The 25842-nt window shown below is 43.6% G+C and overlaps 1 protein-coding gene across 2 annotated transcripts in view; it reads right to left on the bottom strand.

Annotated features, from left to right (window-relative positions):
* The window catches only part of CRIM1 (cysteine rich transmembrane BMP regulator 1), a 208173-nt gene that overhangs the window by 82764 nt on the left and 99567 nt on the right, over positions 1-25842 (bottom strand). For both annotated transcript variants that reach the window (XM_040224625.1, XM_040224626.1), the window contains exon 5: positions 7312-7433. In XM_040224625.1, coding sequence (XP_040080559.1) covers positions 7312-7433 — 122 coding nt within the window. The remainder of the gene's footprint in view (positions 1-7311; positions 7434-25842) is intronic.

The raw sequence follows: 25842 nt of genomic DNA, 5'->3' as shown, positions 1-25842 counted from the left end.
AAGGAATGACGTTCTGATATATACTACAACATAAATGATCCTGGGGAACATTATGCTAAGCAAAAGGAGCCAGTCAAAATATACCAGATATTGTATAGGATTGTATTTATGTGAAAGGCCCATGATAGGCACATCTACAGAGACAGAAAGTAGATTAGTAGTTTCCTAGTGCTGGAAAGTCTGGGGGACATAGTGGGTGACTTAAAGAGCTTGGGAATTCTGGGGGGATTGATGACAGTGTTCTAAAATTGTGATGACAATCACGCAACTCTGAATACATTAAAAATCATGGAACTGTGCAACTTCACTCGGTGAACTGCATGGTATGTGTCTCTGTAAAGCTGGGAAAATAAAGGTAATTCCAAGGTAAAAAAAAAAAAAAAAAAGTTCTCCTGAGCTAATGCAACCTATTTAACAAGGTAGGAAAAACTGGATTATGACATACATAAGCCATGAGCTTCTCTGTCCTAACATCATTTCTCCATGTTACCTTGCATGTTCAAAATACGTGAGATTTCCACTGCATTTTGAGTATATTTTGCATTTGTTTTGTACTTAGACAAACTAGTGTTTTCTAATTTGCCTTTATAACAATGCTGTTGAGAATAGAGAACAAGTATTAACATCTACTTCTTCAATGAGGAAAATGAAATTTAAAGCGATGAGACAGCTTGCCTAAAGTCACATCATTAGTGTGAGATGATCTGTGTGCATGTATTTTCACAAAGGCAGTAAATGTGCGTGTCTGAACCTCTTCCCTAGTACTGGCTGGATATACTATTTTTTTTCCCCCAGAAAACTCATGTCAGAAAGAATCATCTTATTACAGCTCAGAAGTCTATATGCTTTTACCTAACACACTAAACTGAGCTGGGATTGGAAGGAACTGGCAGTTAAACCCCAAGTTCGAAAGTGCAGGAAATGAAGCACTTTTCACCAATCAAATCTGCATGCTGTGGAAGGAGGCAAAATACTGCCTTCTATCAAAATGCTGAGCTTCTGTTCAAATTGAAGAACATTTTTTAAGAAACCAGTCAGTATTAATTACCTATCTGCCTTCATCAACCACAACGACCATCTGGGTGAAGCCACAAATCTTGGTGCGAGATTTGAAGAAGTGAGGAGGAAAGGTTGCGGTTATGAACACAGTGGCTCCAGATGAACTCGCTTTTATGGTGGGTTGTGCAGAAGCTTGAGGAGGAGGAGACGAGACTGACAAGAAGGCTAGGGCAGTTATGTTTCACTAGCATAGGCAGAGGGCATGGGAGTGGAACTGAGAGAGATGGTGAGCCCCAGAAAACACAGCCTTGAAAACACAATTGATTCATTAGGATTAAAACAACAACAACAACAAAAAAAAAACCCAGGATATAATGAAATCCCTGTTTGATGCTGAGACAAATTTAGAGCAGCTCTTCAGAAAAGTGCATGATAAAAACGGCTGGCAGTATTCTTTGAGGAGCAATGACCAATTACTTCTTCACCTGCTGGGGATAGAGATGAATTTCAGAACCATAGGGAGGGTACCACTACCTCTGTAAGAGGACATTTTCCGTGGATGGAGAGAAGAATAATATTACAAATAGAATAACTTACTATGCAACTTGTACTTCTCAATGCATAAGTGCATATGCACTGAGATGTACAAAATGTCTTTTTAAAGATTTTTTTCATGTTTTTTGTGTCTTCCCAATTAAATTTTATGTTTCTCAGTTCTGAAATCTTCTCTTCCCTCTTTAATATATTCCAGAACTCCTGAAAAAGAATTTTATAGTATAGATTGCTAGTAAGTTCTATTGCCTGGCCAAATCATGCTGATTGGCAGATGGTGATAGATATATAATTTTAGCAAAGGAAAAGACTAAAATGTAGAACTTCACATCAAATGTGAAAATAGAGGGAAAAAGTCCAAATAAGTATACTTCTGTTGCTTTTTCTCCTTAATATCTCAGTGAAAAATGGCTGATGTCTTGCCTCTGGTCTTTTTCTGGGGGTGAGTGGTACAGAACAAAGTGCGCAGACTTAAGTTAAAAAAAAGAGGTAACTGCATGACAAATGAGAAATGTCTGAAAATTTTTCCATAAACCAACAACAAACTGATGGAATCACAAAGGCAGGGTACATGATCTTCTAGATACACGAAGGAAGAAAGAAACCACGTTTTCTGTGTGGGGGAAGCTGGGCGTGTGTGCTGGAGCATACCGGATAGAGGGTACTTCAGGATAAGAGAAGGGGAACAGTACTTACAAAACAGGACTGCAAAACAGTATCACTCTTATGCAAAATTAGCTTGGTAAGGCCTGCAGAACACAATGGATGCTCAATAAATGCATACTGCATGGAATATTCCTTTCAAAGTGCCATATTCTCTCCATTACTGTAGAAGGAGACCATCCATCCCTAGAAACATTATTGAGCATCACTGCTATACAATGGGTTCTCAACAGATGTTTTCATACTAACTCTTTTATTAACAAACTGAAGGTCTGAGTTTTTTCTTTTCTTAAAGATTTATTTATTTATGTATTTATTTTGGCTGTGGTGGATATCTGCATTGCTGTGCACTGGCTTTCCCTAGTTGCAGCAAGTGGGGGTGACTCTCTAATTGCAGTGGTCAGGCTTCTCACTGCGGTGGGTTCTCTCGCTCGGGCCTCAGTAGCTGTGGCTCCTGGCTCTAGAGTACAGCTCAGCAGCTGTGGCACACAGGCTTAGTGGCTCCGAGGCACGTGGAATCTTCCTGGAGCAGGGTTTGAATCCATGTCCCTTGTATCGGCAGGCAGATTCTTAACCGCTGGACCACGAGGGAAACCCAAGGTCTGAGTTTTCTAGGCCCAAATTTTACACAAGGAGAAGCTGACTTTGGGTCTGGCTCTCTTGTGATTGATGGATTTTACATGTCAGTATCTGATGCTGGAAGAGCCAGTGGCTACGACACTCAAATAGCATGACACTCAAACCATGGTGTTCCAGTTTGGATTCCTGTGCGTTTTTGTATGTTGGAGACCTGATCATATCTAAGCAACCAAATGATCGCTTCCATACTCTGAGCATGGATGACTTCCCTATTCAAACTCAAATGCCTCTAGAAACAAGCGAGCTGGGCCAGTGTAAGGCAGTAAGATGTACTATTACCAAATGGAAGAGGACACACGACAGTCTAAAGTAGAGGTCGTCACTCAACCCCAGTGACGGATGGAAGAACATGTTTTTGGGCCAGAGCAGACACAGAACCATTTCCCGAAGATGATGTGGGATTATTCAACACTGCTGTGGAGGTCATCCTTCCAGGTGAAGATACTGATGTCTCACAAGTTCACACAAAAGGAGCACAAGCTCACCACCTGGTCATTTGGTCTCTAAACAACAGGGTTCTCATTCAGCTAGTACCGTGCTGGTCCTCCTTTCAGCCCTCAGTCACAGACTGCCACAATCTGATGGGCAACTCAGCCATCCTCCCACCCATACAAAACCAAACCCAACAGAAAGGAGGAGTAACATTTATGGAGAATGTTCTTTCCGTCCATTCATCTAGGCCAATGTTTTCAAAACTCAGGAGTTCTTGAATTCTCTCTTTTTAATCTTCTGTTTTCACTATAATGCTTATCTTAAAAAAAAATAATGTAAGCATATGGATCACCTGGATGGCAGCTAGGGAACTGAGTGCTGGCAGGTAAGCTCCGTTTCTTCACGTGGGGTTAGACAGCAGCCCACTGTCTCCTGAACTGGGGATCCCAGATCTACTCCAATACCTTCCTACGGGCAGAGGGGGAACAGTGGTGGTGGGGGCTAAGGGGTTGGGCAGCATTCTCAAGATCAAGAAACAGATCTTCAGGCATTCAGGTTCCAGATGGGTGTTCAACTCACCCCTGAAAACTGCCTTCATGGAGGTGTATTTTAATATTTTGCTTCTACTTTTTATTGGGAAAATCAGCCAGAGGAAACTGGGAGTAAAGCAACTGAGGACACAATTTACTGCGTCATCCAGTGCTCTCTTCTCAAAAGTTTCCATACGAGGAGAATGCTGCCCTGTCTGGCAGGTTTCTTGTCTCTAAAAATAAGAATTGTGGGTCCGATTCTATCTCCCTTTCCACTTTGATGGCCAGGACGCCGGGGGCCTAACCTGACATTTAACTCCAGCAATTACATAGACAGATGCTATGGCCTGCACACCTGTGGGCATTTCCTTTTTACTTTTCAACTTTTACATACAACTCTACAGTCTGACTCTCTTTTCTCATTAATATTTTACTACTATTTTATTGTGTCTGCTCTTAGTGTAAAATTGCCTCAAATCCTTTGTGGATAAGTAAGGCTTTATATATATACATATAAGGCTTTAAAAATATGTATACATAAAATAGACCCCTGCTCTTCCGGGCAATGATAATGAATTTGTGACAAGTAATACCTTCTAATGGGGATCTCATGATGATAGTATGATTTCACCAGGGCCCTGGGTGCCAAATAATCAAATATACATACACACATACAAATATGTGTGTATGTATGCCAAAAAAGTGAAATAGACTTTGAGATAGAATTCCATAAATACTATCCTATGGAATTTTAAATCTTCAGAGTATTGTAGCTTCTAGTCTCACCTACAATTAATGACTAATGCAGTAACAGACAAACTATATAGCAGGACAAGAAGTAAAGCAAAGATCACCCAACTAATTTATGGTGGCAAGAAAGAGGCAAACACCAGAAATCCTGTTACTGCTTTGTCGTCTCAACATTTTCTCACAGTAGAAGGCCTGTTCCTAAAGTCTGCTGCTGCTGCTGCTAAGTCACTTCAGTCGTGTCTGACTCTGTGTGACCCCTTAGACGGCAGCCCACCAGGCTCCTCCATCCCTGGGATTCCCCAGGCAAGAACACTAGAGTGGGTTGCAATTTCCTTCTCCAATGCATGAAAGTGAAAAGTGAAGTCGCTCAGTCGTGTCCGACTCTTAGCGACCCCATGGACTGCAGTTCCTGAAGTCAGAGCTCTATAAATGGGAGCAGGCCCTGGAGATTTATCCAAGGCCACTGAGGTCAACCAGTCCATCCTAAAGGAGATCAAACCTGGGTGTTCATTGGAAGGACTGATGCTGAGGCTGAAACTCCAATACTTTTGCCACCTCATGCGAAGAGTTGACTCACTGGAAAAGACCCTGATGCTGGGAGGGATTGGGGGCAGGAGGAGAAGGGGACGACAGAGGATGAGATGGCTGGATGGCATCACCAACTCGATGGACATGAGTTTGAGTGAACTCCGGGAGTTGGTGATGGACAGGGAGGGCTGGCGTGCTGCAATTCATGGGGTCACAAACAGTCAGACACGACTGAGTGACTGAACTGAACTGAGGTCAAATAGGGGCAGTAATCAGCTGCCCAAACTGCATCACACTGGGGTGAGATGTAAAGTGAATGTCCTGATGAGAAGGCCTAACACTTGGGTTTCTATAATTAAGAAGCAAAGAAAGAAGATACTCCACTTTCTCACCCAGCGGATATAACAGCAAGTTGTATTACGAGAGGTGTTATTTCCAGGGTATAAGAGGCTTCAGATTAAAGTGTGGGGCAGTAAAAGATAGTGGATTCTCACAAAGTAACTCCTCTATGGGCTGACAATTAACAGCCACTCTAGAGGGAACTAAGACGATATGAATCAGATCACTTGCTTGCTCAACCAGCCATGCGTCAGAACCCAGGTGCCCCGCGAGAAACAGGCAATGTGCTAATGTCACCGACACAAGGATAGATTCCCTGTTTTCTGGCAGTTCAGATTCTAGGGTGAGAGAGAAACACGGAGAGGGGTGAGTACTAGAAGGAAGCACATCTGAGATGCTGGGAGCCCAGGACAAGGACCAACTATTTCGGTCCCAATGGTACGAGTTAAATATTCACAGAATATCACTTACAGTCAATTAGCTTCAGCAGGAAGTATCAGAGCCTTGGCCATTTGCTGGTGGTGAAGACATTACTACCAGCTGGATGATAAAGCAGGTGGGGAGAAGCACCGAGAAGAGTTTATGTGCGTGGAGCCTGCCCTGTACCTCCCTCTGTGTGCTTGAAGTCAAGAAGCAACGTCCTGCAAGGTCCAGGACAGTGAACAGAAAGGAGGCACACAGAATCATAGAGACTATTTGCTCTTGAAGCACAATTTCTAGTGCTTCACATATAAAACCTCACTTCACTTACTGTTATTCTCCCCATTTGACAGATGTGGCAACTGAGGCTATATAGCTACCAAGTGGAGGAACTGATTTTCAAACTGAAGTCATTCAGTTCCAGTCTGTGTTCTCTTTTAACCACAAAGTCATACTGCCAGTCCTTCTTTAAAGTGGGGGGGAGGGGGAAACAACATGTAGCCTCTGGCCTAAAAACTACAGGCATCAGTGAAACAAGCCTGGACTTTTCATACAACCCTTTCTTGTGGGGGAGGGGCAGCTTGGGAGAAGGGCAGAAAATCTTCTGAACCCTGATTTCTTATAGGCAGCAGTTAAAATGGACGCTTCTATCTGTATAATTTTGTTGTATTTGTCCACATTCAAAGTCATTTTCCTTGTGTGTCTAAGTACTGACTAAATAATGCTCTCTAAAAACCAATGACAGTTCACTTGCTTGAGTTTATTCTTTGCTTTTCTGAAAATTCTGATGGAGGAGCATGATTTAGGCTCTCCTCCCTTCTAGCATCTAAATTCAATAAACACCAGGTCGTCACACACCAAACCCTCTGCTGAAGGGTGAGAGGGAGAGAGGTGGATTTTTTGTGAAGGAATCCTGGGGCTGAAGAATGGCTTTTTTGGCCCACAAGTTTCCAGCTTTAATGAGGACAATACCACTGACTAGCGGCTGGCCAGCAGTGTTTCCTCCAAGCAGAAAAAGGATGAACCAGAGGAACACGGTCCTTTCTCTTTTCAAACTGTGGTCACTCCGTGGCCTAATGCCACAGCGTGGCATTAGTTACACAGACTACCTCCAAGAGTAGCGGGATGAGGTCTTCTGATGGGAAGAACACGACCACATTTTCTGTGGTCCTTTTCCTGCAATCCTAGAATTTCTCAACTACTGACACACAGCAGAATGTGACGGCCACGTGTAGTCTGCGATGACCTTTTCAAAAATGCCTTCTCTATGAGATGGAATGAGGCTTCCCTTCCTAACTTTCCCTACGGCATGGTGGGATCTTGAGCAACTATCCTGAGTTTCATCAACTCCCTGAGCATGTTGTCTGCCTTTTAAAAAGACAGAAGCGGCTGGATTGAACCCTCCCTCCTCCTCCTGCACAAATGTATACTCGCTGAGAACAAGAGAAACCCCACGTACCATTAACACATTCAAAGACATCACAGCACTTTCCAGGTGTCCCATCTCCACGAGAGACTATGCGGGGAGTGGATCCCACCTCACACACGGGGAAACCACATAAGCCAGAGAGACACTCGCATCTGAAACCAGAGAAAAGGGAAGGAAAACCCCGTGAATAAACAGCAACACAGAAGTTGGGAGACCACAACAAAGTGGCCGGCACACTCTTCACCCCTCTCCACGACACTGTCCTATGTATCTGGTGTCACCGGGGGAGCGGGGAGTGGGTCCTAACATAATCGGCATTCCAAATAACTAAGGCTCATCTCCTTAGTACACGCCCAGAAATTTAACATTAACCATTTGGACAGAAAAATTCCTAAAATGCATTACTTCATTTCTTACTTAACCAGACTGGTATTGAGCATAACAGGCCCTTTCTTGATGACTCAGGGCCATCTTTTTATGCACACATTGTCCTGTCTCTCCAGACATCAGTGATGCTTGGATGGGCGGACACAGAACGGTGCTCCTGCATTTTCTAATGATGCTACGGTGCTGCTTTGCTGCTGTTGACCTTTAGGTGTTTCTCAGCAATGTTTCTGACTCGATTCTTTCAACTAATAGGTCATTAGTTTTTCAGTTTTTTTTTTTTTTTAAATCAGTGTGATTGTGCCTAGTAGCACCCTCCTCTGGAGCTATATTAATTTATAATTATATAATAAAAAATATAGATTATGATTAAAGACCGAGGAGCTCTTTACAAATAAAGGGTATACGCTGTAGCAAATAGATTTTGTGACAGCTATCTGGATGCTGAGAGTTTTAATGTTTTAGGTTTTCTAAGCTGCATGTGTACATTCTTCTGAATGCAAACTACCTCTGTTGGCTCTCGCCCTTAACTTCAATTCTCCTGCAAAACTTGCTTGACTGCAGGAAAATAAGAGGCAGGTTTAAAAAAAAAAAAAGAGAGAAAAAGATGTTGTCAACTGCCGGATGCTGATGTGTCAGAATGAAATCGGAGGCAGGAAATGAGAAGCCCAGTGCAGCAGGGCGTCAGGATGTAAATATAACACAGGGGAGGAGCAGCCAGGTTCTGCCCGGGACTCCCCTGGCAATGGAAGTGTGGGTCAGAGGTGGAGAGGATGACTAAGGGAGTTCCCAGGTCGACAGGAGTGAAGGGAAGGCCTCTCTCTTAAAAGGAGACATCCTTGCCGGAAGCATGTGGGTATTTATGTACCAGAGAGGTCAAGATTCGGGGAGGGTAACACTCCCAGGAGGGAAGAACTATTAACACCTCAATTCATTCGTTCTGTTTTTTCTATCTTCTTATTTGATTGTTTTGTTCTCTTATTTTTCTTCAGATATTTTCTAGAATAAAATGTCTGTCTTCCACAAGTACTTCCATAATCGGACCCAGAGACTTAATGACAATTTAGTTAAGTGTAGAACTAAAATAGAAATGAATTTGGATAATATCTTCACCAAAGATCATTAAAGCCACTGGACAGGTATGAGTGACCCCTCTGAGGCCTCTTCCTTGTGGGGAAATGGCTATATATGCTTTATAGTGAAGTTGAGGGTGTTAGGTAATTAAGGTTTTGCTGCAGTGGTATTTCTGACTGTGATCTACAATAAATGTTTGGCTGTTTGGTGTGAGCAGAGCGAGGCGCTCTCGATTCATAATCTGTATTCCTACAGGACAATCACCTTCCACGGCTGAGTAAACATGAACTGAGCTTTTAGTCCCTGGAAAGGTTATGCGACGGTCTCTCATTTTCATGTCTCATTTTCATGTGCGTGGCCACTGCAGTTTTAAACAGATGATCATATTCCTGTGACGTTGTAGTAACAATATATCCTTTACACTTACTGCATTTGACACTCTGTACAACTTTAACTTTTCAGAGTTCACAGACTAATGGGGAAAGAGAGAGCATTGAGAGGCCCCGCCCTGATCCCAGTATCTGGATGTAATGACGATGAAAGCATCCTACAAGAACAGCTGACCAATCTTCCATATCTTTGGGGACTGGGTATCTTCTCTCCCACTGCTGGGTTCTAGGAAATCACTCTAAGTTAAACACCAGGGAGCACAGGACCGAGCAATAAATACCTCGTCTGATGTCTTTTGACCTTTTAGAGATCTTTATTGAACACGCATGTGCATTTGTGTGCCAGGCTTTGTACTAGGCTGTCAGAAATCGCACCAACTTGAAAAACATAACTAAGTTCGCCTTAAGTCTCTTCTCCCCGCTTTGTTGTTGTTTAGTCGCCAAGTCTTATCTGCCTCTTTTGTGATCCATGGACTGTCGCCCGCCAGGCTCCTCTGTCCGTGGAATTTCCCAGATGAGAATACTGGAGTGGACTGCCATTTCCTTCTCCAGGGGATCATCCAGACCCAGGGATTGAACCCATGTCTCCTGCACTGCATGTGGATTCTTCACCACAGAGCCACCAGGGAAACCTGCTTCCCCTGCTTTTACATTTGACCTATCCCCATTTTTACATTTAACCTATCTCCCACTTTTTAAAATACTTCTCTCAGTTTTTTAGAGACCCATATGGGTTGTCTCTGGCATGCTGCAGATCTAGAACTGCACAACTGCCTAGGAACCCACTGAGGAAAGGAAAACTCTTTAGGCTGAATTTTTATTTCTAAACACAGAAGGACTGCACCATACAGCACCAAGGATTCTGATGCCCTGGCTCTGGCTGGGGGGCTTGCTCGTGCTTCCTTCCCCTTCTTGACCAGCCCTTGGGCAAGCCCTGCGTAGTTACTGCACCTTTGGCTCCTCAGAACCTGAAACTAGCAGATGTTCAAGGCCACTAGCATCTTAAAAAGGAAGGAGCCTATGAAAGAAACCAACAGGGAAAATCTGGGCTCACATCGGATATCTATTGAGCAAGTATCTATTAGGTTGAGGCTTTACAAAACTGCCTTCTTTGCAGATCAAAAATAGTCAAACAGCAGTTTCACACAGTTCAACAAAATACAGCTCGTGTGCGTTCTCTTTTGATGGATAAAGTCTGTACTGTCTCAGGTAACAAATGAGGGCCGAGCAGGAACCTTTATTCCAAGGAAATTACATTATAAGTAATGTTGAGTTCAAGGCAGCTTGATCAAAATTCTCTAGTAAGATTACTCTAGATTCTCTGGTTTACCTACACTGGAGGTAGGGAGTCTTCCCTTCCACAGATGGGAATAGTGAGGCAGGCAGCCTCGTCAACTGATCTGAAATCACGTAAGGTTTCCTATCCTGTTATTTATAGTAAGTCATGAGGAGGAAATGCTAAATTACAGAGCAACTGAAGCATGGAAGCAGAATCTTGGCCTTATCACCATTTCTCTTCATCCTTGTTCTTTTTTTGGTCCCTCCTCCCAATCTCCCTCTTACCCTTTACCCTAAAGCATGGATAAAGAACTAGAAATGGAATGGGAAAACATGTGGGTTAGTGGCTGAGGAAACAGACTAACCTACAAGTAAATGCCCACACTTACTCCTCACTTCTAAAACCTTCCATCCTCCAATTTCCAGGTTCCGACCTGGTCTCCCCTCAGCTAGGTCTCTCCTTCTCCCAGTTCATGCCACACTCAACCTATGGGTTCAGTTCCTGTACTTCTGTAGTCAAAAGCCTTCAGTTACTCTTCATTTAACTGATAAACTTGTCAGCCTAGCATTCAACACTCTCAAGTCCTCCGCATATCTTTATTCAAATACAGTACTTCTCTTCATTCTCTTGATGCTAGCCACCTTCTCCAACCAAGCCCTCCCTCTGCTGTCTCTGCGCTGCCTACTACTCTTCTCCCTGCTGAACATTCCTTATCTAGCCTTCATCTCCCGCTGTCTGTCTAGATACCATCTGTCTTTCTAGATTACTTTAGATAATAACTCCTCTCTCAAACCCTAAACACCACACTTCTCTTAGGACACCTGGAGCAGAAGTGCTAAGGGCTTCTTAAAAGAAAACCAATAAATAAAACAACAGCTTTATTGGGACACAATTCACATACTATAAAATCCACCCCTATCGAGTATACAATTCAATGGTATTTATACTCACAGGGTTGGGCTACCATTACCACTACCTAAATTTAGAACATTTTCATCATCTCAGAAAGAAGCCTGTATTTCGCATTTCTTTTCTCCCAGCCCTGGCAATCACGAGTCTTTATTCTTTCTCCATGGATCTTCCTATTCTGGTCAGCTCATATAAAAGGAATCATAAGCTAAGGGCTTTTTAACCTCCAACAAGAACCAACTTGTATTTGCAATCTGCCTGCAAAATCAAGCCTTTAATGTTATCCTCGGTATTAAGATAATCATCAATCAAGGTACCACATTAATAAATGTTTGCATAATGTAATCACAGCTGCAGCCAGGTAGGTTAGTGAAGCTGTCTTTTTTCCCTCTCCAGTAGGTAATAGATCCAGCTTAGTGGCAAGCACAAAGATGAACAGCACTCAGAAAAATCATCTAAGCCCCTAGAGGGCACTCCCCTCCTTAGGAGGCCTGCATGGGCTGGTTCTCTGGGCTGAAAAGCAGTGCACACTCCGGCCTTCCCTTTGTGTCATTTACTTCCTGATCTACACAGACACTCCCAGGCAGGCCTGAGTCCCAGCACAACTTTTGAGGTGCTCCCAAGTCAAGTCTCTACTTATCTTCTAGCTTCCATATTCTGTGACGTGTGGAGGAGACAGAATATGTCTGCACACATATGTGACACATATATATGCAGACAGAGTCAAGGGCGATCTGCGATTTACTGAATCCTCCTTCCCCACCTCCATCACTCAGTGCCACAGCTCAGCCAGCCACTCTGTCTCAAATGCCCGCCTCTCTTTCTCCCTAGGCAAATTCCATGCAGCCTTAAGGCCACCTGCTCGCTCCACAAGGCCTTCTCTCATCAAATAAGCAACCAGGATTAGTTAGCTCTCTCTCCTGGTATAAAGCTGCTCCTGGTACAAAATCAAAATCCTACTGCTTCTCCTGTGAATTCCCCTCGTGCAGGGACATGTCTTATTTGTCTTGTAATGAAAAAACTGAATGATATAAAGACATCCAAACAATAATCTGGAATAAGATTTTTTTTTTTTATGGCTAGTAAGTCAGAGGTTAGACTGTGCATTGTTTTTAAAATTCTTATTTTTTATAAATTTTAGACACAGAGCTACTCAGTACAGTGCTTTTCAAAACCAGTGTGTGGAGGGAAAGACTATGGAATTTGTTTAGAATGCAGATTCCAGGGCACCACTGTCAAGGACTGTTTCTCTGAGAGTCTGTCTGGGGCAGGGCTCTAGAAGTGGCCTGGATAAGATCTCCAGGAGATTCCACTGGGAATCTGGGGCCCACTTTCTGAACAATCTGCTCCTAAAGGAAGTGACGCTAAAGTTGAAGCCACCTGATGCCAAAGAGCTGACTCACTGGAAAAGACCCTGGTGCTAGGAAAGATTGAAGGCAGGAGAAGGGGATGACACAGGATGAGATGGTTGGATGGGATCACTGACTCAACGGACAGGAGTTTGAGCAAGCTCTGGGAGATGGTGAAGGACAGGGAAGCCTGGAGTCCACACAGTGGCAAAGAGTCAGACACACCCAAGTGACTGAACAACAACAGCACAGAGTCTCAATAATGCAGGTTGCACTTCCCAGTGGCAAAAGCCACGTGCAGCTAGTTTTGTCGTTTTATGGAGTAGTCTATTTTGATCAGCAGCACTTGTTCTCGATCAGTTACTAAGTCTCCTTCCTGCCTGAACATAGCTAGCCTACGAGTTAAGAGACGTGGAGTGAAGAAAATAATAACTGAATTCACTATCCAATACCATCACCCATCAGAAAACGGATGACTGCTAGCCAGCCACTTAAACTGTGGGATGCTCAGTTTTCTCCTCCTTCAAACGAGATGGTTGGACCTTCATGCGCTTTCTTCTAGCTATAAAATCCCAGGATTCCAACACTGTCATTCCCATCACAGTCTGATCCTGGCTCATCCCTGTCTGCAGCTTCTCCTTGTCTGCACCTCATCCTCGAAGCACATCACAGTCTCTCCCTTCCCCACTCCCCTCTCACCAAGCACCTCAACCTTCAGGCCCGGCTCATGATGGGCCTTGTCTCTTCCTTTTTTGCCCAAGGAGAATGCAGGAAGAGGAACGATACACTCAGTGCTGGCATCTCCGGATTACCAGGCGTGTCTTCATAACTACATTGAAGAATCAACAGTCTGTTTCACCACAATGACGACAGAAACTGTATAGGATTCTAAACCACAGGGAGATGGCAGAAGATGCTGTGGGGAGGAGGATCCTCTTGGCCCCTCCTCCCATCACTCAACAAAGCAGCAAACTATCAGACAACTATCCTCGTTGTCCCCTAGCAGACTGTCATTTCTACCTGTTCCTGGAGGAAACACCACTTATTGAGGCCCCTGCAAACATGTCTCCTAACCCTGGATGCATTCCACATCCAAGCTGAGTAGTGAGCCCTTGGCAAGGAGAAAAATCACTGCCTATAAATAAAAAATGACTCTATTTAGGTGGGAGGCAGTGCTCTCTTTACAAAGGAAACAAGAATAAATGTGGAATTAAAAGGGCAAAGCACGTGTACTACTAGGATTCCACACACCATAAAAATAAAATAACTGTCAGTAACGGAAGTTATAATGACACATAAAACATATTCCTAGTCTATAAAAAGTAGCTTCAACTTTAATTAAATCTGATCTATCTACTATCTTTCTACTGATTAAATTTCTAACCTCTTTCTAGCTATGTGTAAGTTCTGTGTTATTTTTTTTTTTTTTAAAGAAGACTGAAAATAAAACCTCCAAAAAGAAATGAGTTTCCCAGCTGAGGGCCTGCCTAACCTGATAGAAAACTGCCCTCCCTATGTAAGTTTCTCACCACGTTTCTCCTGCTTCATCTGCAAGATTTACTACTAAGTGACAACCCCCACCCCACACCATCCCCAGCTCATTCCTCCACCATCTCTTTCATTTCCACCACCCAGGAGCTTCAGCACGTGCCTTAGCTGTAGCAGCAAGCACAGGGCCTGGCTCGAAGGACCAAACGCCTCTTCCCAGAGGCCTCCTCGCTCCTCTTTTCACCTGTAAAACCAGAAACCCCATGTTCGGCATCACTTTCCCTTCAAAGACAACAGTAAAATCACTCTGTGCTTTTTGGTTGCTGTTGTGTTTTGCATTTTTCTGTGGGGAGCAGTGGAAGGATATGCTTCAGTAAAGGGACAGTATCAACGGAGGGCAAACAGAGAAAACAGTCCTCTGCACTTCCCACTACACGGTATTAATAACGACAGTAAAGTCCACTGTAAGCCCTTCATGACACAGGCATTATGACCACCCTCTTCCTAACTTTATCAAGGGGCCGATGATTATGGCTTCTCAATGCTGGACTGTGGCTCAAGGAACTTAACTGTAGGTACTAAGTTTGAGAGAAAAGTGGTATAAATCATAAGACAATAGGAGCTGTGGGCTCACGCCATTCTTAGAAATCACCTTCTGGAGCCAAGCCCTACAGTAAGCAGGTAAGGTCAGGAGAAAGCCAGTGTACGTTGCACAGGTCTTCTAACCCATGACTGTTTAAACAAGAAGAGAGTTGGGACTGTTCGCAAGAGACTCCTCCTGGCTGTGGGGGAACCAGAGGCACAGACATACAGCTGGGAAGCACCCCAGGGCCCATGAAACATGAGACCTCGGATCTGGTGGGGGTCCTGAACTGAACTGAGCATGGTCCAATAAACTGATAACTACCACAACCCAGGACAAGAAGCTCTCTGCCTTCACCTCCCCAGGCCTGGAGCAAGACACTGGCGTGTGCTTCCATGGCAGGCAGGACGGCTGCAGAGAGGGGACAGGAGTGAGAGGTGTGTGGAGACCCAGGCAGGAAGAGCAGGAGGAGGAGACACCAGCATGCTGGCTCTGGGAAGGAGGAGGAGTGGGTCTGGGGACAGTATGTTCTAATAAAGCAACATCAGGTGTTCCGGGTTCAGGGCTGGATTTGCCGCCTGCCTTAGGAATGGATGCTTCAGGGCGCGGGAGCAGCTTGCTGGTGAGCATGCAGTGATCCTGGGACTCTGCTGAGTGTGTGTGTGCAGCAGGCACTCAGCTGGGTGGGCTCGGGGTACACAGGGCCTGGTGCCTGGTTCAAGAAGTGTGGTTTAGGGAGGTATCGGCTATATACATATAAACAAAATAAACCAGAACACAAGCGGATGAGGACCATTCTGTCTCCCTTCTGGATCACGTGAAGAACAAACTCCAACATCGGGACTATTTGGAAATGAGGGGGCCCTCCACCGCCTGGGCTGCTAACGCTTCTGTAGGCCCTCAGAGCTGCTTGTGGCCTGAGCTGGCACTGAAAGAGCTGACTTTGAGCACACGTCCCCTGGATCCCTTGGCGCTGTTGATTCCCAGACCTCTCATCCTTGTCATCAGTGTGAAGAGCAAGGTCCCCTGGTCTCCCATCCTCAAGGCAATGCACATCCTCAGAGATCGCCCTGCTTCCCAGGGACTCATCCTTTCGTGCCCACTGCTCTGCCCGCCCCCCACCCTTTCCTCTCCCAGAGTCCGATCATCATCACAAAGTGCACCATCAAATCTGTTCTCACCCTTACCTGGCTCACCTGAAAAGACTACTTCCTTAAGGTGAGACCGTGAACGTCCCCACACTCACCTTTGCCCTGGGCTTGTTCTTCACAGTGACTATAGGCCAGCCCTACGCTGCTGTTTCCTCCCTCAAGCCTCCACACCCCGCTGGCCCCCTGGGGCTTTATCTCCTGCCCATTTCCTACAGAGGGGTGGAGGTTCAGAGAATGTGCTCTGACATGCAGGAATCTTAGGTTGAGTTCTGGCCATGTGGGAGCTGTATGACCTTGGACACTTCATCAGCTTTCTCAAGCTCCCTTGTTCTACTTGTAGGACAAGGATGATTCAAGCTTCCCTTTCTCATGGGATTGCGACGTGGATTCAATACATTGATGTGTGAAAAGTAACCAGCACAGTGCCTGGAACATAGAAGCACTCAACACCTGTGAACTATTTCATATTACTATCATTTGGAAGCTTCCAGGTCTATGTGGAGGAAGCCTTTTCAACATCCTGACCCCCTCACCTGATCTTTTGGACTCCAGTGACCCTTGCTGCCCCTTCACTTCAGCCATCTGCTTTCACCAGCCACAGTTCTCTCAAATGTCAAATCAGACTTCCTACAGTCCACAACACTGGGGGTTGATTTTGGTTTTTCCAGAATAATGGTTCATTTTTCCTTTCCGTTGTCTCAGGCCCAGGCTCCCACCACACTGACTCCTCAACCTTACTGAGACTTCTACTGCTAAATGGTTCCCTTTTATTCTTTTTTTTAAATTTATTTTTATTTTTTTATTTTTTTAATTAATTAATTAATTAATTTATTGTTCCCTTTTATTCTAAGCCTGGGCCTCATCTGATGGTACCTCCTTCACAAAAAACAGCCCCCAAACCCATGGCATTTTACCTGAGCCACTAGCTTCATGATACTTCTAAATTCCCTGTCCCTTTAACCTCCATCCGTATCTTGTCCCTTGACATCAAACCCAAGTCAGATACACCCTAAGATGGCAAATGTGACTGTCTTCTTTGAAAGGGTGGAAGGGTGTTGTGGACAACTCTAGAGGGTCTGTGCCCTCTGAGGGGGCTTCACTATTCACTCCATGTAGAAATGTATAGTCAATGTCACTATACCTTCCAACTGCTCAAGAGACACCAGATTTTTACATGAAGAATCCCAGGTTTTAAATGTTGATGACTAATTTAAAGATGGACCCCCCCCCCAAAAAAAAAAAAACAAAGGGCAATGTCAAGAAAACATGTCTTGGGGTCAAAGCTCCAAGGCAGCCAGCTGCAAACTGGAGATCAAACCAGTGACTTCCTTGGTCCCGATACCCAAGCTGTTGATGACTGGTGGACGGAAAAAAATCACACTTCTGGCAGTAGCTGTTCTGCATCTTCAACCCTGGAGTCCCTCATGTGTCTGGAGACCTCCGTTCAACCCTTAGGATCATTCTTCCAACTGTAGGCACAAAGAGCAGATGTTGTGTGTATGTGTGTGTATGAGCAGGGTAGTGAGAGTGGGCACAGATGGGAAGTGTTCATGCCACATGGGGAAGAGAGAGTGGAGGGACAGATATTCCTGGAAGAGGGAAGAAACTACTCACATTTACAGAGGCAAGAAAGAATAGTGTGTTTAGGCTGGAGCAAATGGTTCAAGTCACCAGGAGGATATTGTATGCTGGGCTGGGGAATTGGGGGATATTGTGGGGAAAATGTGCAGGAGACATGAAGTGGTGAGATAGGCCAGAGCTGGGTAACAAGGGCCCTGGTGTACCATACTAACAAGTACCTTTAATTGAAAGCAGTAAGAAAGTAAAAAATATCTAGATTTAGTGATGTAGTTTTGCAAAAGGGATGATTATCAAAGGAAAAAAGAAAAAGCAACATGGGCATGAATTCCGTTTTTCTTGAGTCATCAAGTGTGCGGTGTGCTCAGTAGCTCAGTTGTGTCCGACTCTTTGCGACCCCATGAACTGTAGCCCGCCAGGCTCCTCTGTCTGTGGAATTCTCCAGGCAAGAATACTGGGGTAGGTTGCCCTTTCTTACTTCAGGGGATCTTCCTGACCCAGGGATCGAGCCTGCATCTCTTTGCGTCTCCTGCACTAGCAGCAGCAGCAGCACTACCTGCATGGGTGGGATTAGCGCTAATTTTTAAAAATAATTACTTTGAGAGTAATTACAATATTGTTGTGGTTTTTGCCATACATTGGCATGAGTCAGCCATGGCTGCACATGTGTCCCCCATCCTGAATCTCCCTCCCACCCCATCACTCTGTCCCAGAGCACCGGCCTTGAGTGCCCTGCTTCATGCATTGAACTTGCACTGGTCATTTATTTTCCATATGGTAATATACATGTTTCGGTGCTATTCTCTCATATCATCCCACCTTTGCCTTCTCCCACATAGTCCAAAGTCTGTTCTTTATACCTGTGTCTCTTTTGCTGCCTTGCATATAGGATCATTGTCATCATCTTTCTAAACTCCATATATATGTGTTAATACACAGTATTGGTGTTTTTTAAGTTGCAAGACACATTAAAAATATAAAAATTAATGACCACAATAGCCTAGAGTGCCCTTTCCTCTTTTTCCATCTGGTGAACTCTGACTCATTCTTAAAGACTGAGCTCAAAAGTCAAATCCAACAGTCAAATTCCAAATCGAAATCAGTATCTCTTTATAAGCTTCCTTTTTTTTTGCACAATTCTACTTCTAAAGCACGTAGCACTTTAAATTGCTCCAATTATCTACATCTGTCTTCCCTTTAGACTGTAAGCTCCTTGACATCAGTCTCTACTTCTTATCCCTACAAGGTTAGCAAAACATCCAGCATATGATAAACACTCAAATATTTGTTCTCCACACAGACTAAAAACATGGGATTCTGATTCTAGGACTTACTACAGCTTAACTACCTATAAATTTAACTAAAAGCATGTACTGAGTATTTACCTATGAAAGACAACGATGAGATTGAGACTCACAAGGTGCATCCTTGTCCTCAAAAAAGTATACAATCTAATGTCTTGGGAAGTCACGTCTTAGGAAGTGCCATGAGACTCTTCAAGAAGCCATGATCTAGTTAATGGACATCAAAGTACTCCATCCTCTTATCACAAGAGCCATTGCATACAAACAAAGGCAAAATCAGGAAAGGATCATTTAAAATGTGCTTGTCTGTGTGATAATACATTCACAACAGACTGAGCAAAAGTCCAAAAAAAAAACCAGTTGTCTCTGTCTTCAGGGTTGCAGTCAGGCAGGTAAATGTCCGCTAAGCCAATATAACTCTCAACCTTCTCCCTCTGCAAACTGTGTCCACACAGTGATGAGTCTTATCACCTACAGCCCATGTAAAGGTGCAATGAAGAGGAAAATACAGTCCACAGTACTGGGTGCTACTTTTGGCATTTCTAGAAGAGGGAGGATTTTAACAGGTTAGATTTGCTTGTTAGTTTCTAAGTAACTTCACAAAACATTTCTGCAGAACTGTCTGGAGCTATTCTTCCAATAGGCTGAATCATGCTGCTGCTGCTGCTGCTATCAAATGAGGGTGGGTGGGGAAAGCCCTCTGAGATTCCATATTATCCAGGCTGTGGATTCTTCTTTCCATTTTTATTATGAATTCAGCTGAGTGACTTTCTTTCAGTGACAGTCAGAGGGCCATGTATTTATCATCTGGTGATGGCCAGTCTCTCTCATATCAAACTGAAAGCTCCTGAGTGACAGCCAAAAGCTTTTTGTTTCAGGAGTGAAACAAGTACAAAATAAGAATAGACACTGGTCAAATGCAACACAAAAGACATAAGACACTAGTATAGGAAGTACAGGGATAACATCTGAAGTGAATTATTGACAAATTAAACTCTCTATTAGGGAGACAGTTCATCTCCAATGGGCAAGGGTTTTACTTCTAGGAAAGCATATTTTCTTCATTCTGGGGACAAGTCCAATAATAACATGGAATTCCTACAATTATTTTGTTTTACAAACATCAGAGTTTAATATAGACTCTGGCTTTTTTAGTCATGAGTTGACTTGCTCCTTTGGGCCAAAAATTACTGTGACAGAGGGCAACAGAATAGAAGTTCTTTTCTTAGTTGAGAAAGAAGGGCTTTGAATATATTTCCAAATTTTTCTGCATGTGTTTAAAAACAGAATGCTGCATGATAGCGTGTCAAGAGTCAGGAATGTTTTAAATCTGCCCTATGCTAATGCATATTTTACATACTGTGTAAGTTAATTTTATTTATCCCCAAAGCAGCTGGATAAATTATTCAAATGAAAGGGAACAACCAAAATATGAACTGAATTAGAGAAATTTGTCTACTAATAGATTAACCTTAAAAAAAAAAACCATCTTCTTCAAGACAAGGTCTTGGGAACAGATGGACATGATAATTAATTACAAGGCTTTAATTTGATCAAGTCCTTTTGAAAATGAATATTTAGGGATAATTCTGACTGGTTAGTTTCAGTAAGCATCATACAAGCAACTTGATCAGCCAGCACACTGTTAGGAACACAGGGATCTACAGAAACTGTTACTGGATGATCCAAAACTTAACACTGTCTCAGAGGACTAAGAGGGGCTCCCTGAGCTTGGAGAAGGAACCTGGCTTTTCTGAGCCACCTGCAGGAAGTTTCTGGCTTTGACTTCCCTGCCTGGTTGGGCTGATGTGCCCGTGATGAGTCCTGTCCTCCATGTTTCTGACTCTTGTATAATCATCCCACCTACCCCCTGGTCCCTACTGCTAAGTCACTTCAGTCTTGTCCGACTCTGTGTGACCCCATAGAGGACAGCCCACCAGGCTCCCCCGTCCCTGGGATTCTCCAGGCAAGAACACTGGAGCGGGTTGCCATTTCCTTCTCCAATGCATGAAAGTGAAAAGTGAAAGTGAAGTTGCTCAGTCTTGTCTGGTTCTTTGTGACCGCATGGACTGCAGCCGACCAGGCTCCTCTGTCCATGGGATTTTCCAGGCAAGAGTACCGGAGTGGGGTGCCATTGCCTTCTCCTGTCCCTAGCACCCTCCTGAAAGGCACCATTCAGTTGAAGACAGGCTGAGGTTCCAGAGTCAAGACTTGACTGTGGAACTCTAGAAAACGGAACCACCCAAGTGCACGTGTAGGAACCAAGAGAAAGTTAAGGTATTTCTGACACTGATACTAAGACTCTCAGAAGTGCTCAGCTGTGTCTGACTCTTTGCGACCCCATGAACTGCGGCCTGCCAGGCTCCTCTGTCCGTGGGATTTTCCAGGCAAGAATACTGGAATGGGTTGCCATTTCCTTCTCCAATTACTCAAAAGTGGATAGATGTTAAATGATGCAGAAGAGTGAACTGCGACTTCTCTATAAGCTGGGACCTGTAGATTCCAAGCTTTGAAACGACAGGCAAATATGGAGGGATATGAAAATGATCATCAGTGATTCTGTCTGTGTGTATGTTTTTTGAGGTCCTTGATTTCGTAGTTTGGATTTAAGGCTTGCCTAGTCTGGATTTAAATCTTGCTGGTTGCTTTATTGTGTTTTCTTAAATGCAGTTTTCATTATTTGGTAGAAATCCAGTCTATGACTTGACTCTTTCCTGGAAGGCAGATTACCTCTGTGTGTGTGTGTGTGTTCCTTTCTTATTACCTTCCAAAGGTCTGAAACTTTTCTGAGACTGGTGGAGGTGGTATTTGTGAGGTGTTGAGTTCCTTTAAGCCTAAGCCTTACCTTATTCATCACCACCCCCCATACCAAGCTCAGTGTTCTGTCTTCCATGAGGTTCTCAGTGAGTCTTGGCTATTTAACTGAGCACTTCCAAATCTGCACCTTGTTTTCGCTCACTGCAGCTTTGTGGCTAGATTAATTTTGATGTAACTCAAGCACTTCTGAAGGGAAAGGACAACCTGCCAAAGATTCCATTCTGCTGGCTTCATCCAGGATGAGTCAATTTCAGGCTGTAAATTCTGAAACCCCAGAAAGCTTCTTTTCTAAGTATCTACAGCCAGTCACAAAAACCAGTGTGCAGCAATCTCCAAGACTCTACTATCATAATACAATACAGTACCAACAAGGCAAATTTTCTTGAGAGTCCAAAGAGATCAGGATGGAGCAAAGGGAACTAAGCATCCTGGATTTTCACCCTGAAGCAGCAGCATATGACTATTTAGATGCTGTAGTAAAATTCATGACCTTCATTCTGGCCATGGGCTGTATATCTGATGTGTCTTTCTTATACAACAGGGTTGGGCATCCTTCTTTTTATCTTATTTCCCTTCCTGGAATTACAGTGTTTGGAGCTTTATGATATACAACAGGGTATGAGTGAAAAATTGTCTTCTAAGGTCAATGTCTTATGAGACAGAAATAAAACTGAGGCTCAAACAAAGACAAGGGGCTGTAACTTGATAGACCATTCTTTACTTGAAGAGACATAGAAAAAAAATGGTCTAATCATAAAGTTAGAGAATCTAAAACTCTTCCACAAATATAATGCTCTCTCTGTGTGTGTATACACAACTAGAGTGAAATAAAGAAAAATGCAATAAAAATATGGAGAACCTGGATATGGTGTGACAGGGAAGAGAGACAAAGACAAAGACTTTACCTTAAAGAAAGCGGGGCAGCAATAGCTGGGGACAAACAGGTATGAATATGGCCGTGGGAGCCAGTCGGCAGCCATGTACATGTTGATGGAGCTCACACCGGTGAGTTTGCAGGGCTATAACAATGCTACACACAGCACCCTCCCCACAATGCACCCATCAAGGCAGGCTGACAGGCAGAGATATCCACATTCTATTAGAAAGCAGTTTAATAGAGTAAATCCTTATCTTATGGATTCAGCCTTTGGACAGACAGTCTCTGTTCCTGCTATATAAGGGGCTATCTATTTATAGATGTAAAAAAAGAAAAGCAACTAGCAATATCCAGCTAGCCATTAACCAACAGGCAATCTCTTTTGCTGGATTACCACTCAGCCTTCGCAATTCAACCAGTTCTGATTATCCTGGTTTAAATGATTGGTCTGTAACATTTTTATTAGACTAACAATTTATTTCATTTTGCCTTACCTAATTTTTTTAAGGAAAAAAAAAAGAAAAAAGAACAGTAATTCTTTCATGACTTCCTTTGGACTTTACCTCCTTCCTATCATGATGAAAAACATCTCTCTCACTCTCTCATTGTCTTCTGAGTCTTGGGATTTTCTAAAAATTTTCCTTGTCTTCTTTCCCAGAAGTCTCTGATCACCAGCAGGTTGGGTTTCTCCCCCCGACCCCCCCCCCCCACCCCCCCTTCTAAAGAGTTTGGGAGAAGTCCAAGAGTTTAAAGGTAGAAGTTACTTTTGAGATAATCAAATCCCTCCTCGTCTCCTCCTCTCTCGGTATGAAAACGGACCTAGATGACGTGAGGAGGCTTATCCAGATTCATGCATAAGTGGACATGGATTCTAGAACTCAGATCTAGACATGGGCTCTCTCTGCATGGCATTAGGTCATGTGTGGAGGAGTGTTCTTTAGCTCTCTACTCACATGTATGCATCTGCTCACAGAGCAGAGGAGTGTTCTTTAGCTGTCGACTCACATGTACACGTTTGCTTACAGACTACAATGTAAAGAAAAGTGTAGGACATGGAACATGAGGTCTCCTGAGTGGTGGAGCTAGAGGGGAGTGAACTCAGGGCCACAGCAGACCGGTGCTGCCCTGTGACTCATGCTCACAAAGCTGTGCTCTGCCACTCAGCAGGTAGGACCCTGCCTGAAAGCAGAGAGCCATACAACCTGTCTCCTGGGTGGGTAGAGGAACACTGGGATTCAGGCTCAGCTGCATTTTCACTGGAACTGTACTCAGAATCTAACGTGCTCAAGACATTCTGTTAAGCTTTTTAGTGAAAACCAAAGTCACATATTAGTCAACACTGTAACTAACAGATACTCTAAAATCTTTAATTACTTTGGACTAAGTAATGCTTAGTCCAATGCTTCCAAATCTTGATTTAAAAATAAAAGAGGATTTTCAGTATAGCGTCTCAGAAAACAAGTGATATAAATGTTCCGGATATAGGCTCTGGAAGAGAATCAGACCCTTTAGTCAGAGAGAGGCTGGAGCCAGGAGGGAGCTTGGGAACCTGGCGTGATACACTGCACACAACCCAGGAGAAACTCTATTTTAAGTTTTTGAATGTTATAAACAATGACTTCATTTATTTCCACCTCGAAATAACTGGATTGGATTTTTCTCAATAACTATGAAGGGATGCATATTTAGAGACAGAAATTGATAACAGAATGTTTCAGAACAAAAAGTTTGGGACAAATCTCATTAAAATGAATTTAGAATGGCTGACTGTAAATAACATATTACATTCATTCATCTTCTTAATAAAAACATAAGAAGAGTCACATAACACAGCAGAAGAGGCATAATGATGTTAAAAAACTCACTTAATGTACGTACAGAAAAAGGAAAGACAAGAGAGATTTTAGATTTTTAGATTTTTAACTAGTTAACTTCTTTCCTGTGGACCTGTACCTAAAAATCCTGGTGAAAAATTACAGGGGCAAAGGAAAAACTGTAAAATGAGGCATGTATACTGGGGACAGCAAAGAATATGGAGCATAGATTAAAAAAAAAAATCATGATCTAGGAGCTTTCTCCTTAAGACAGTCTAAGCTGGCTGAGACAGGAGGTCACGGGATGCACAGAGGCACAGCCTGGGCAGGCTCCACACTCCAACCACACCTGCTGGGTCTAGGTCTCTCAACCATTCTATAATCAATCAGTCTAGAAGGGAATTACTATGTATTGGGTAGGCCAAAAAATTCTTTCAGACTTTTCTGTTAGATGTAAGATGTTTTAAAAATTGACCTGGTTTTATTAGGCAGATCCTGTGGTGTCCCAAAATGGTATTTCCTATTGTGTGATGGGGCAAAACTAAGTTTAACGAGGTAGTCACAACATTCCGCAAGGAAAGGAGTTAAAAATAATGATCACTAAACGATGCTTAAAGTTTAGGCAGTGCTCAGAGGCTTCTACATTGCGTATCTACTCCCAGGTAAATTGCTGACTGGCCAGGGAAGGAAGTAACAAGAAGGGAGTGGCTGGGAGAAAGGAGGCCATGAGCCCCAGGCCAGAAGGACACTGGTCTTTGGAAAAGAAAGCCACAGAGCTGTAGCACTCCACCAACTCTCCACCATCAGAGAAGGAAAACTACAGGAGTCCCTGTTTCGGTGACATGTATGTTACGGTGACTTACAAATGGCCTCAAACTCTTTGCAGTTTCTCCCAGTTAGAGGCAGAATCCACTGTCCCGTACTTTGAACCAAGGCTCACCCTGTGAATTGCTTATACTAGCAGAATGTAGTGGAGGCCATGCTGTGTGCCTTCCACGCTGGTCTCTTTTTAAAGCTTCGCTCCTTCCTCCCTTGTTTCTGCCATCATATGAAGGAGCCAGGATGAAGGACCACATAGGGGGCGACAGGCCCTTCCAGCCCACACATGTGAGTGACACCACCTTGGAGCATCCAGTCCCAGACGAGCCACCAGCTAGCTGCTGGAGGACCTCCCAGTTAACACACTGAGGCATGAGAAATAATAAATCTTCCCTGTTTTAAGCAACTACTTTTGAGGGTGGCTTGTTACACAGCAGTGAGTAACTGAAACATATGTATATTGTGTTAATATGTACTACACTGTTATAAACAAATACAATGGTTGAGATATTAACTCATATTTATTGATGCGTTTCCTGAACTTTAAGACAATAACAAAGTATTGTTTTTCTTAAATGCAGTGGAGAATACAGGGCTTTAAATCGAAGAACTCAGGCTAAAGACTTGGACTTGCTCTGTCCCCTGTACCAAACAATGCTCGTGATCTTGCACGAGTCACTTATTCTCCAGATCTCTGTTTTCATATCTGTAAATTCCTCATGGAGTCAGAAAGACAAAATGAGGAC

This window comes from Oryx dammah, unplaced genomic scaffold, assembly GCF_014754425.2.
Source record: "Oryx dammah isolate SB20612 unplaced genomic scaffold, SCBI_Odam_1.1 HiC_scaffold_25, whole genome shotgun sequence".
Taxonomy (NCBI): Eukaryota; Metazoa; Chordata; class Mammalia; order Artiodactyla; family Bovidae; genus Oryx; species Oryx dammah.
The sequence above is the reverse complement of the archived record's forward strand: the minus strand, read 5'-3'. Positions and strand labels throughout refer to the sequence as shown.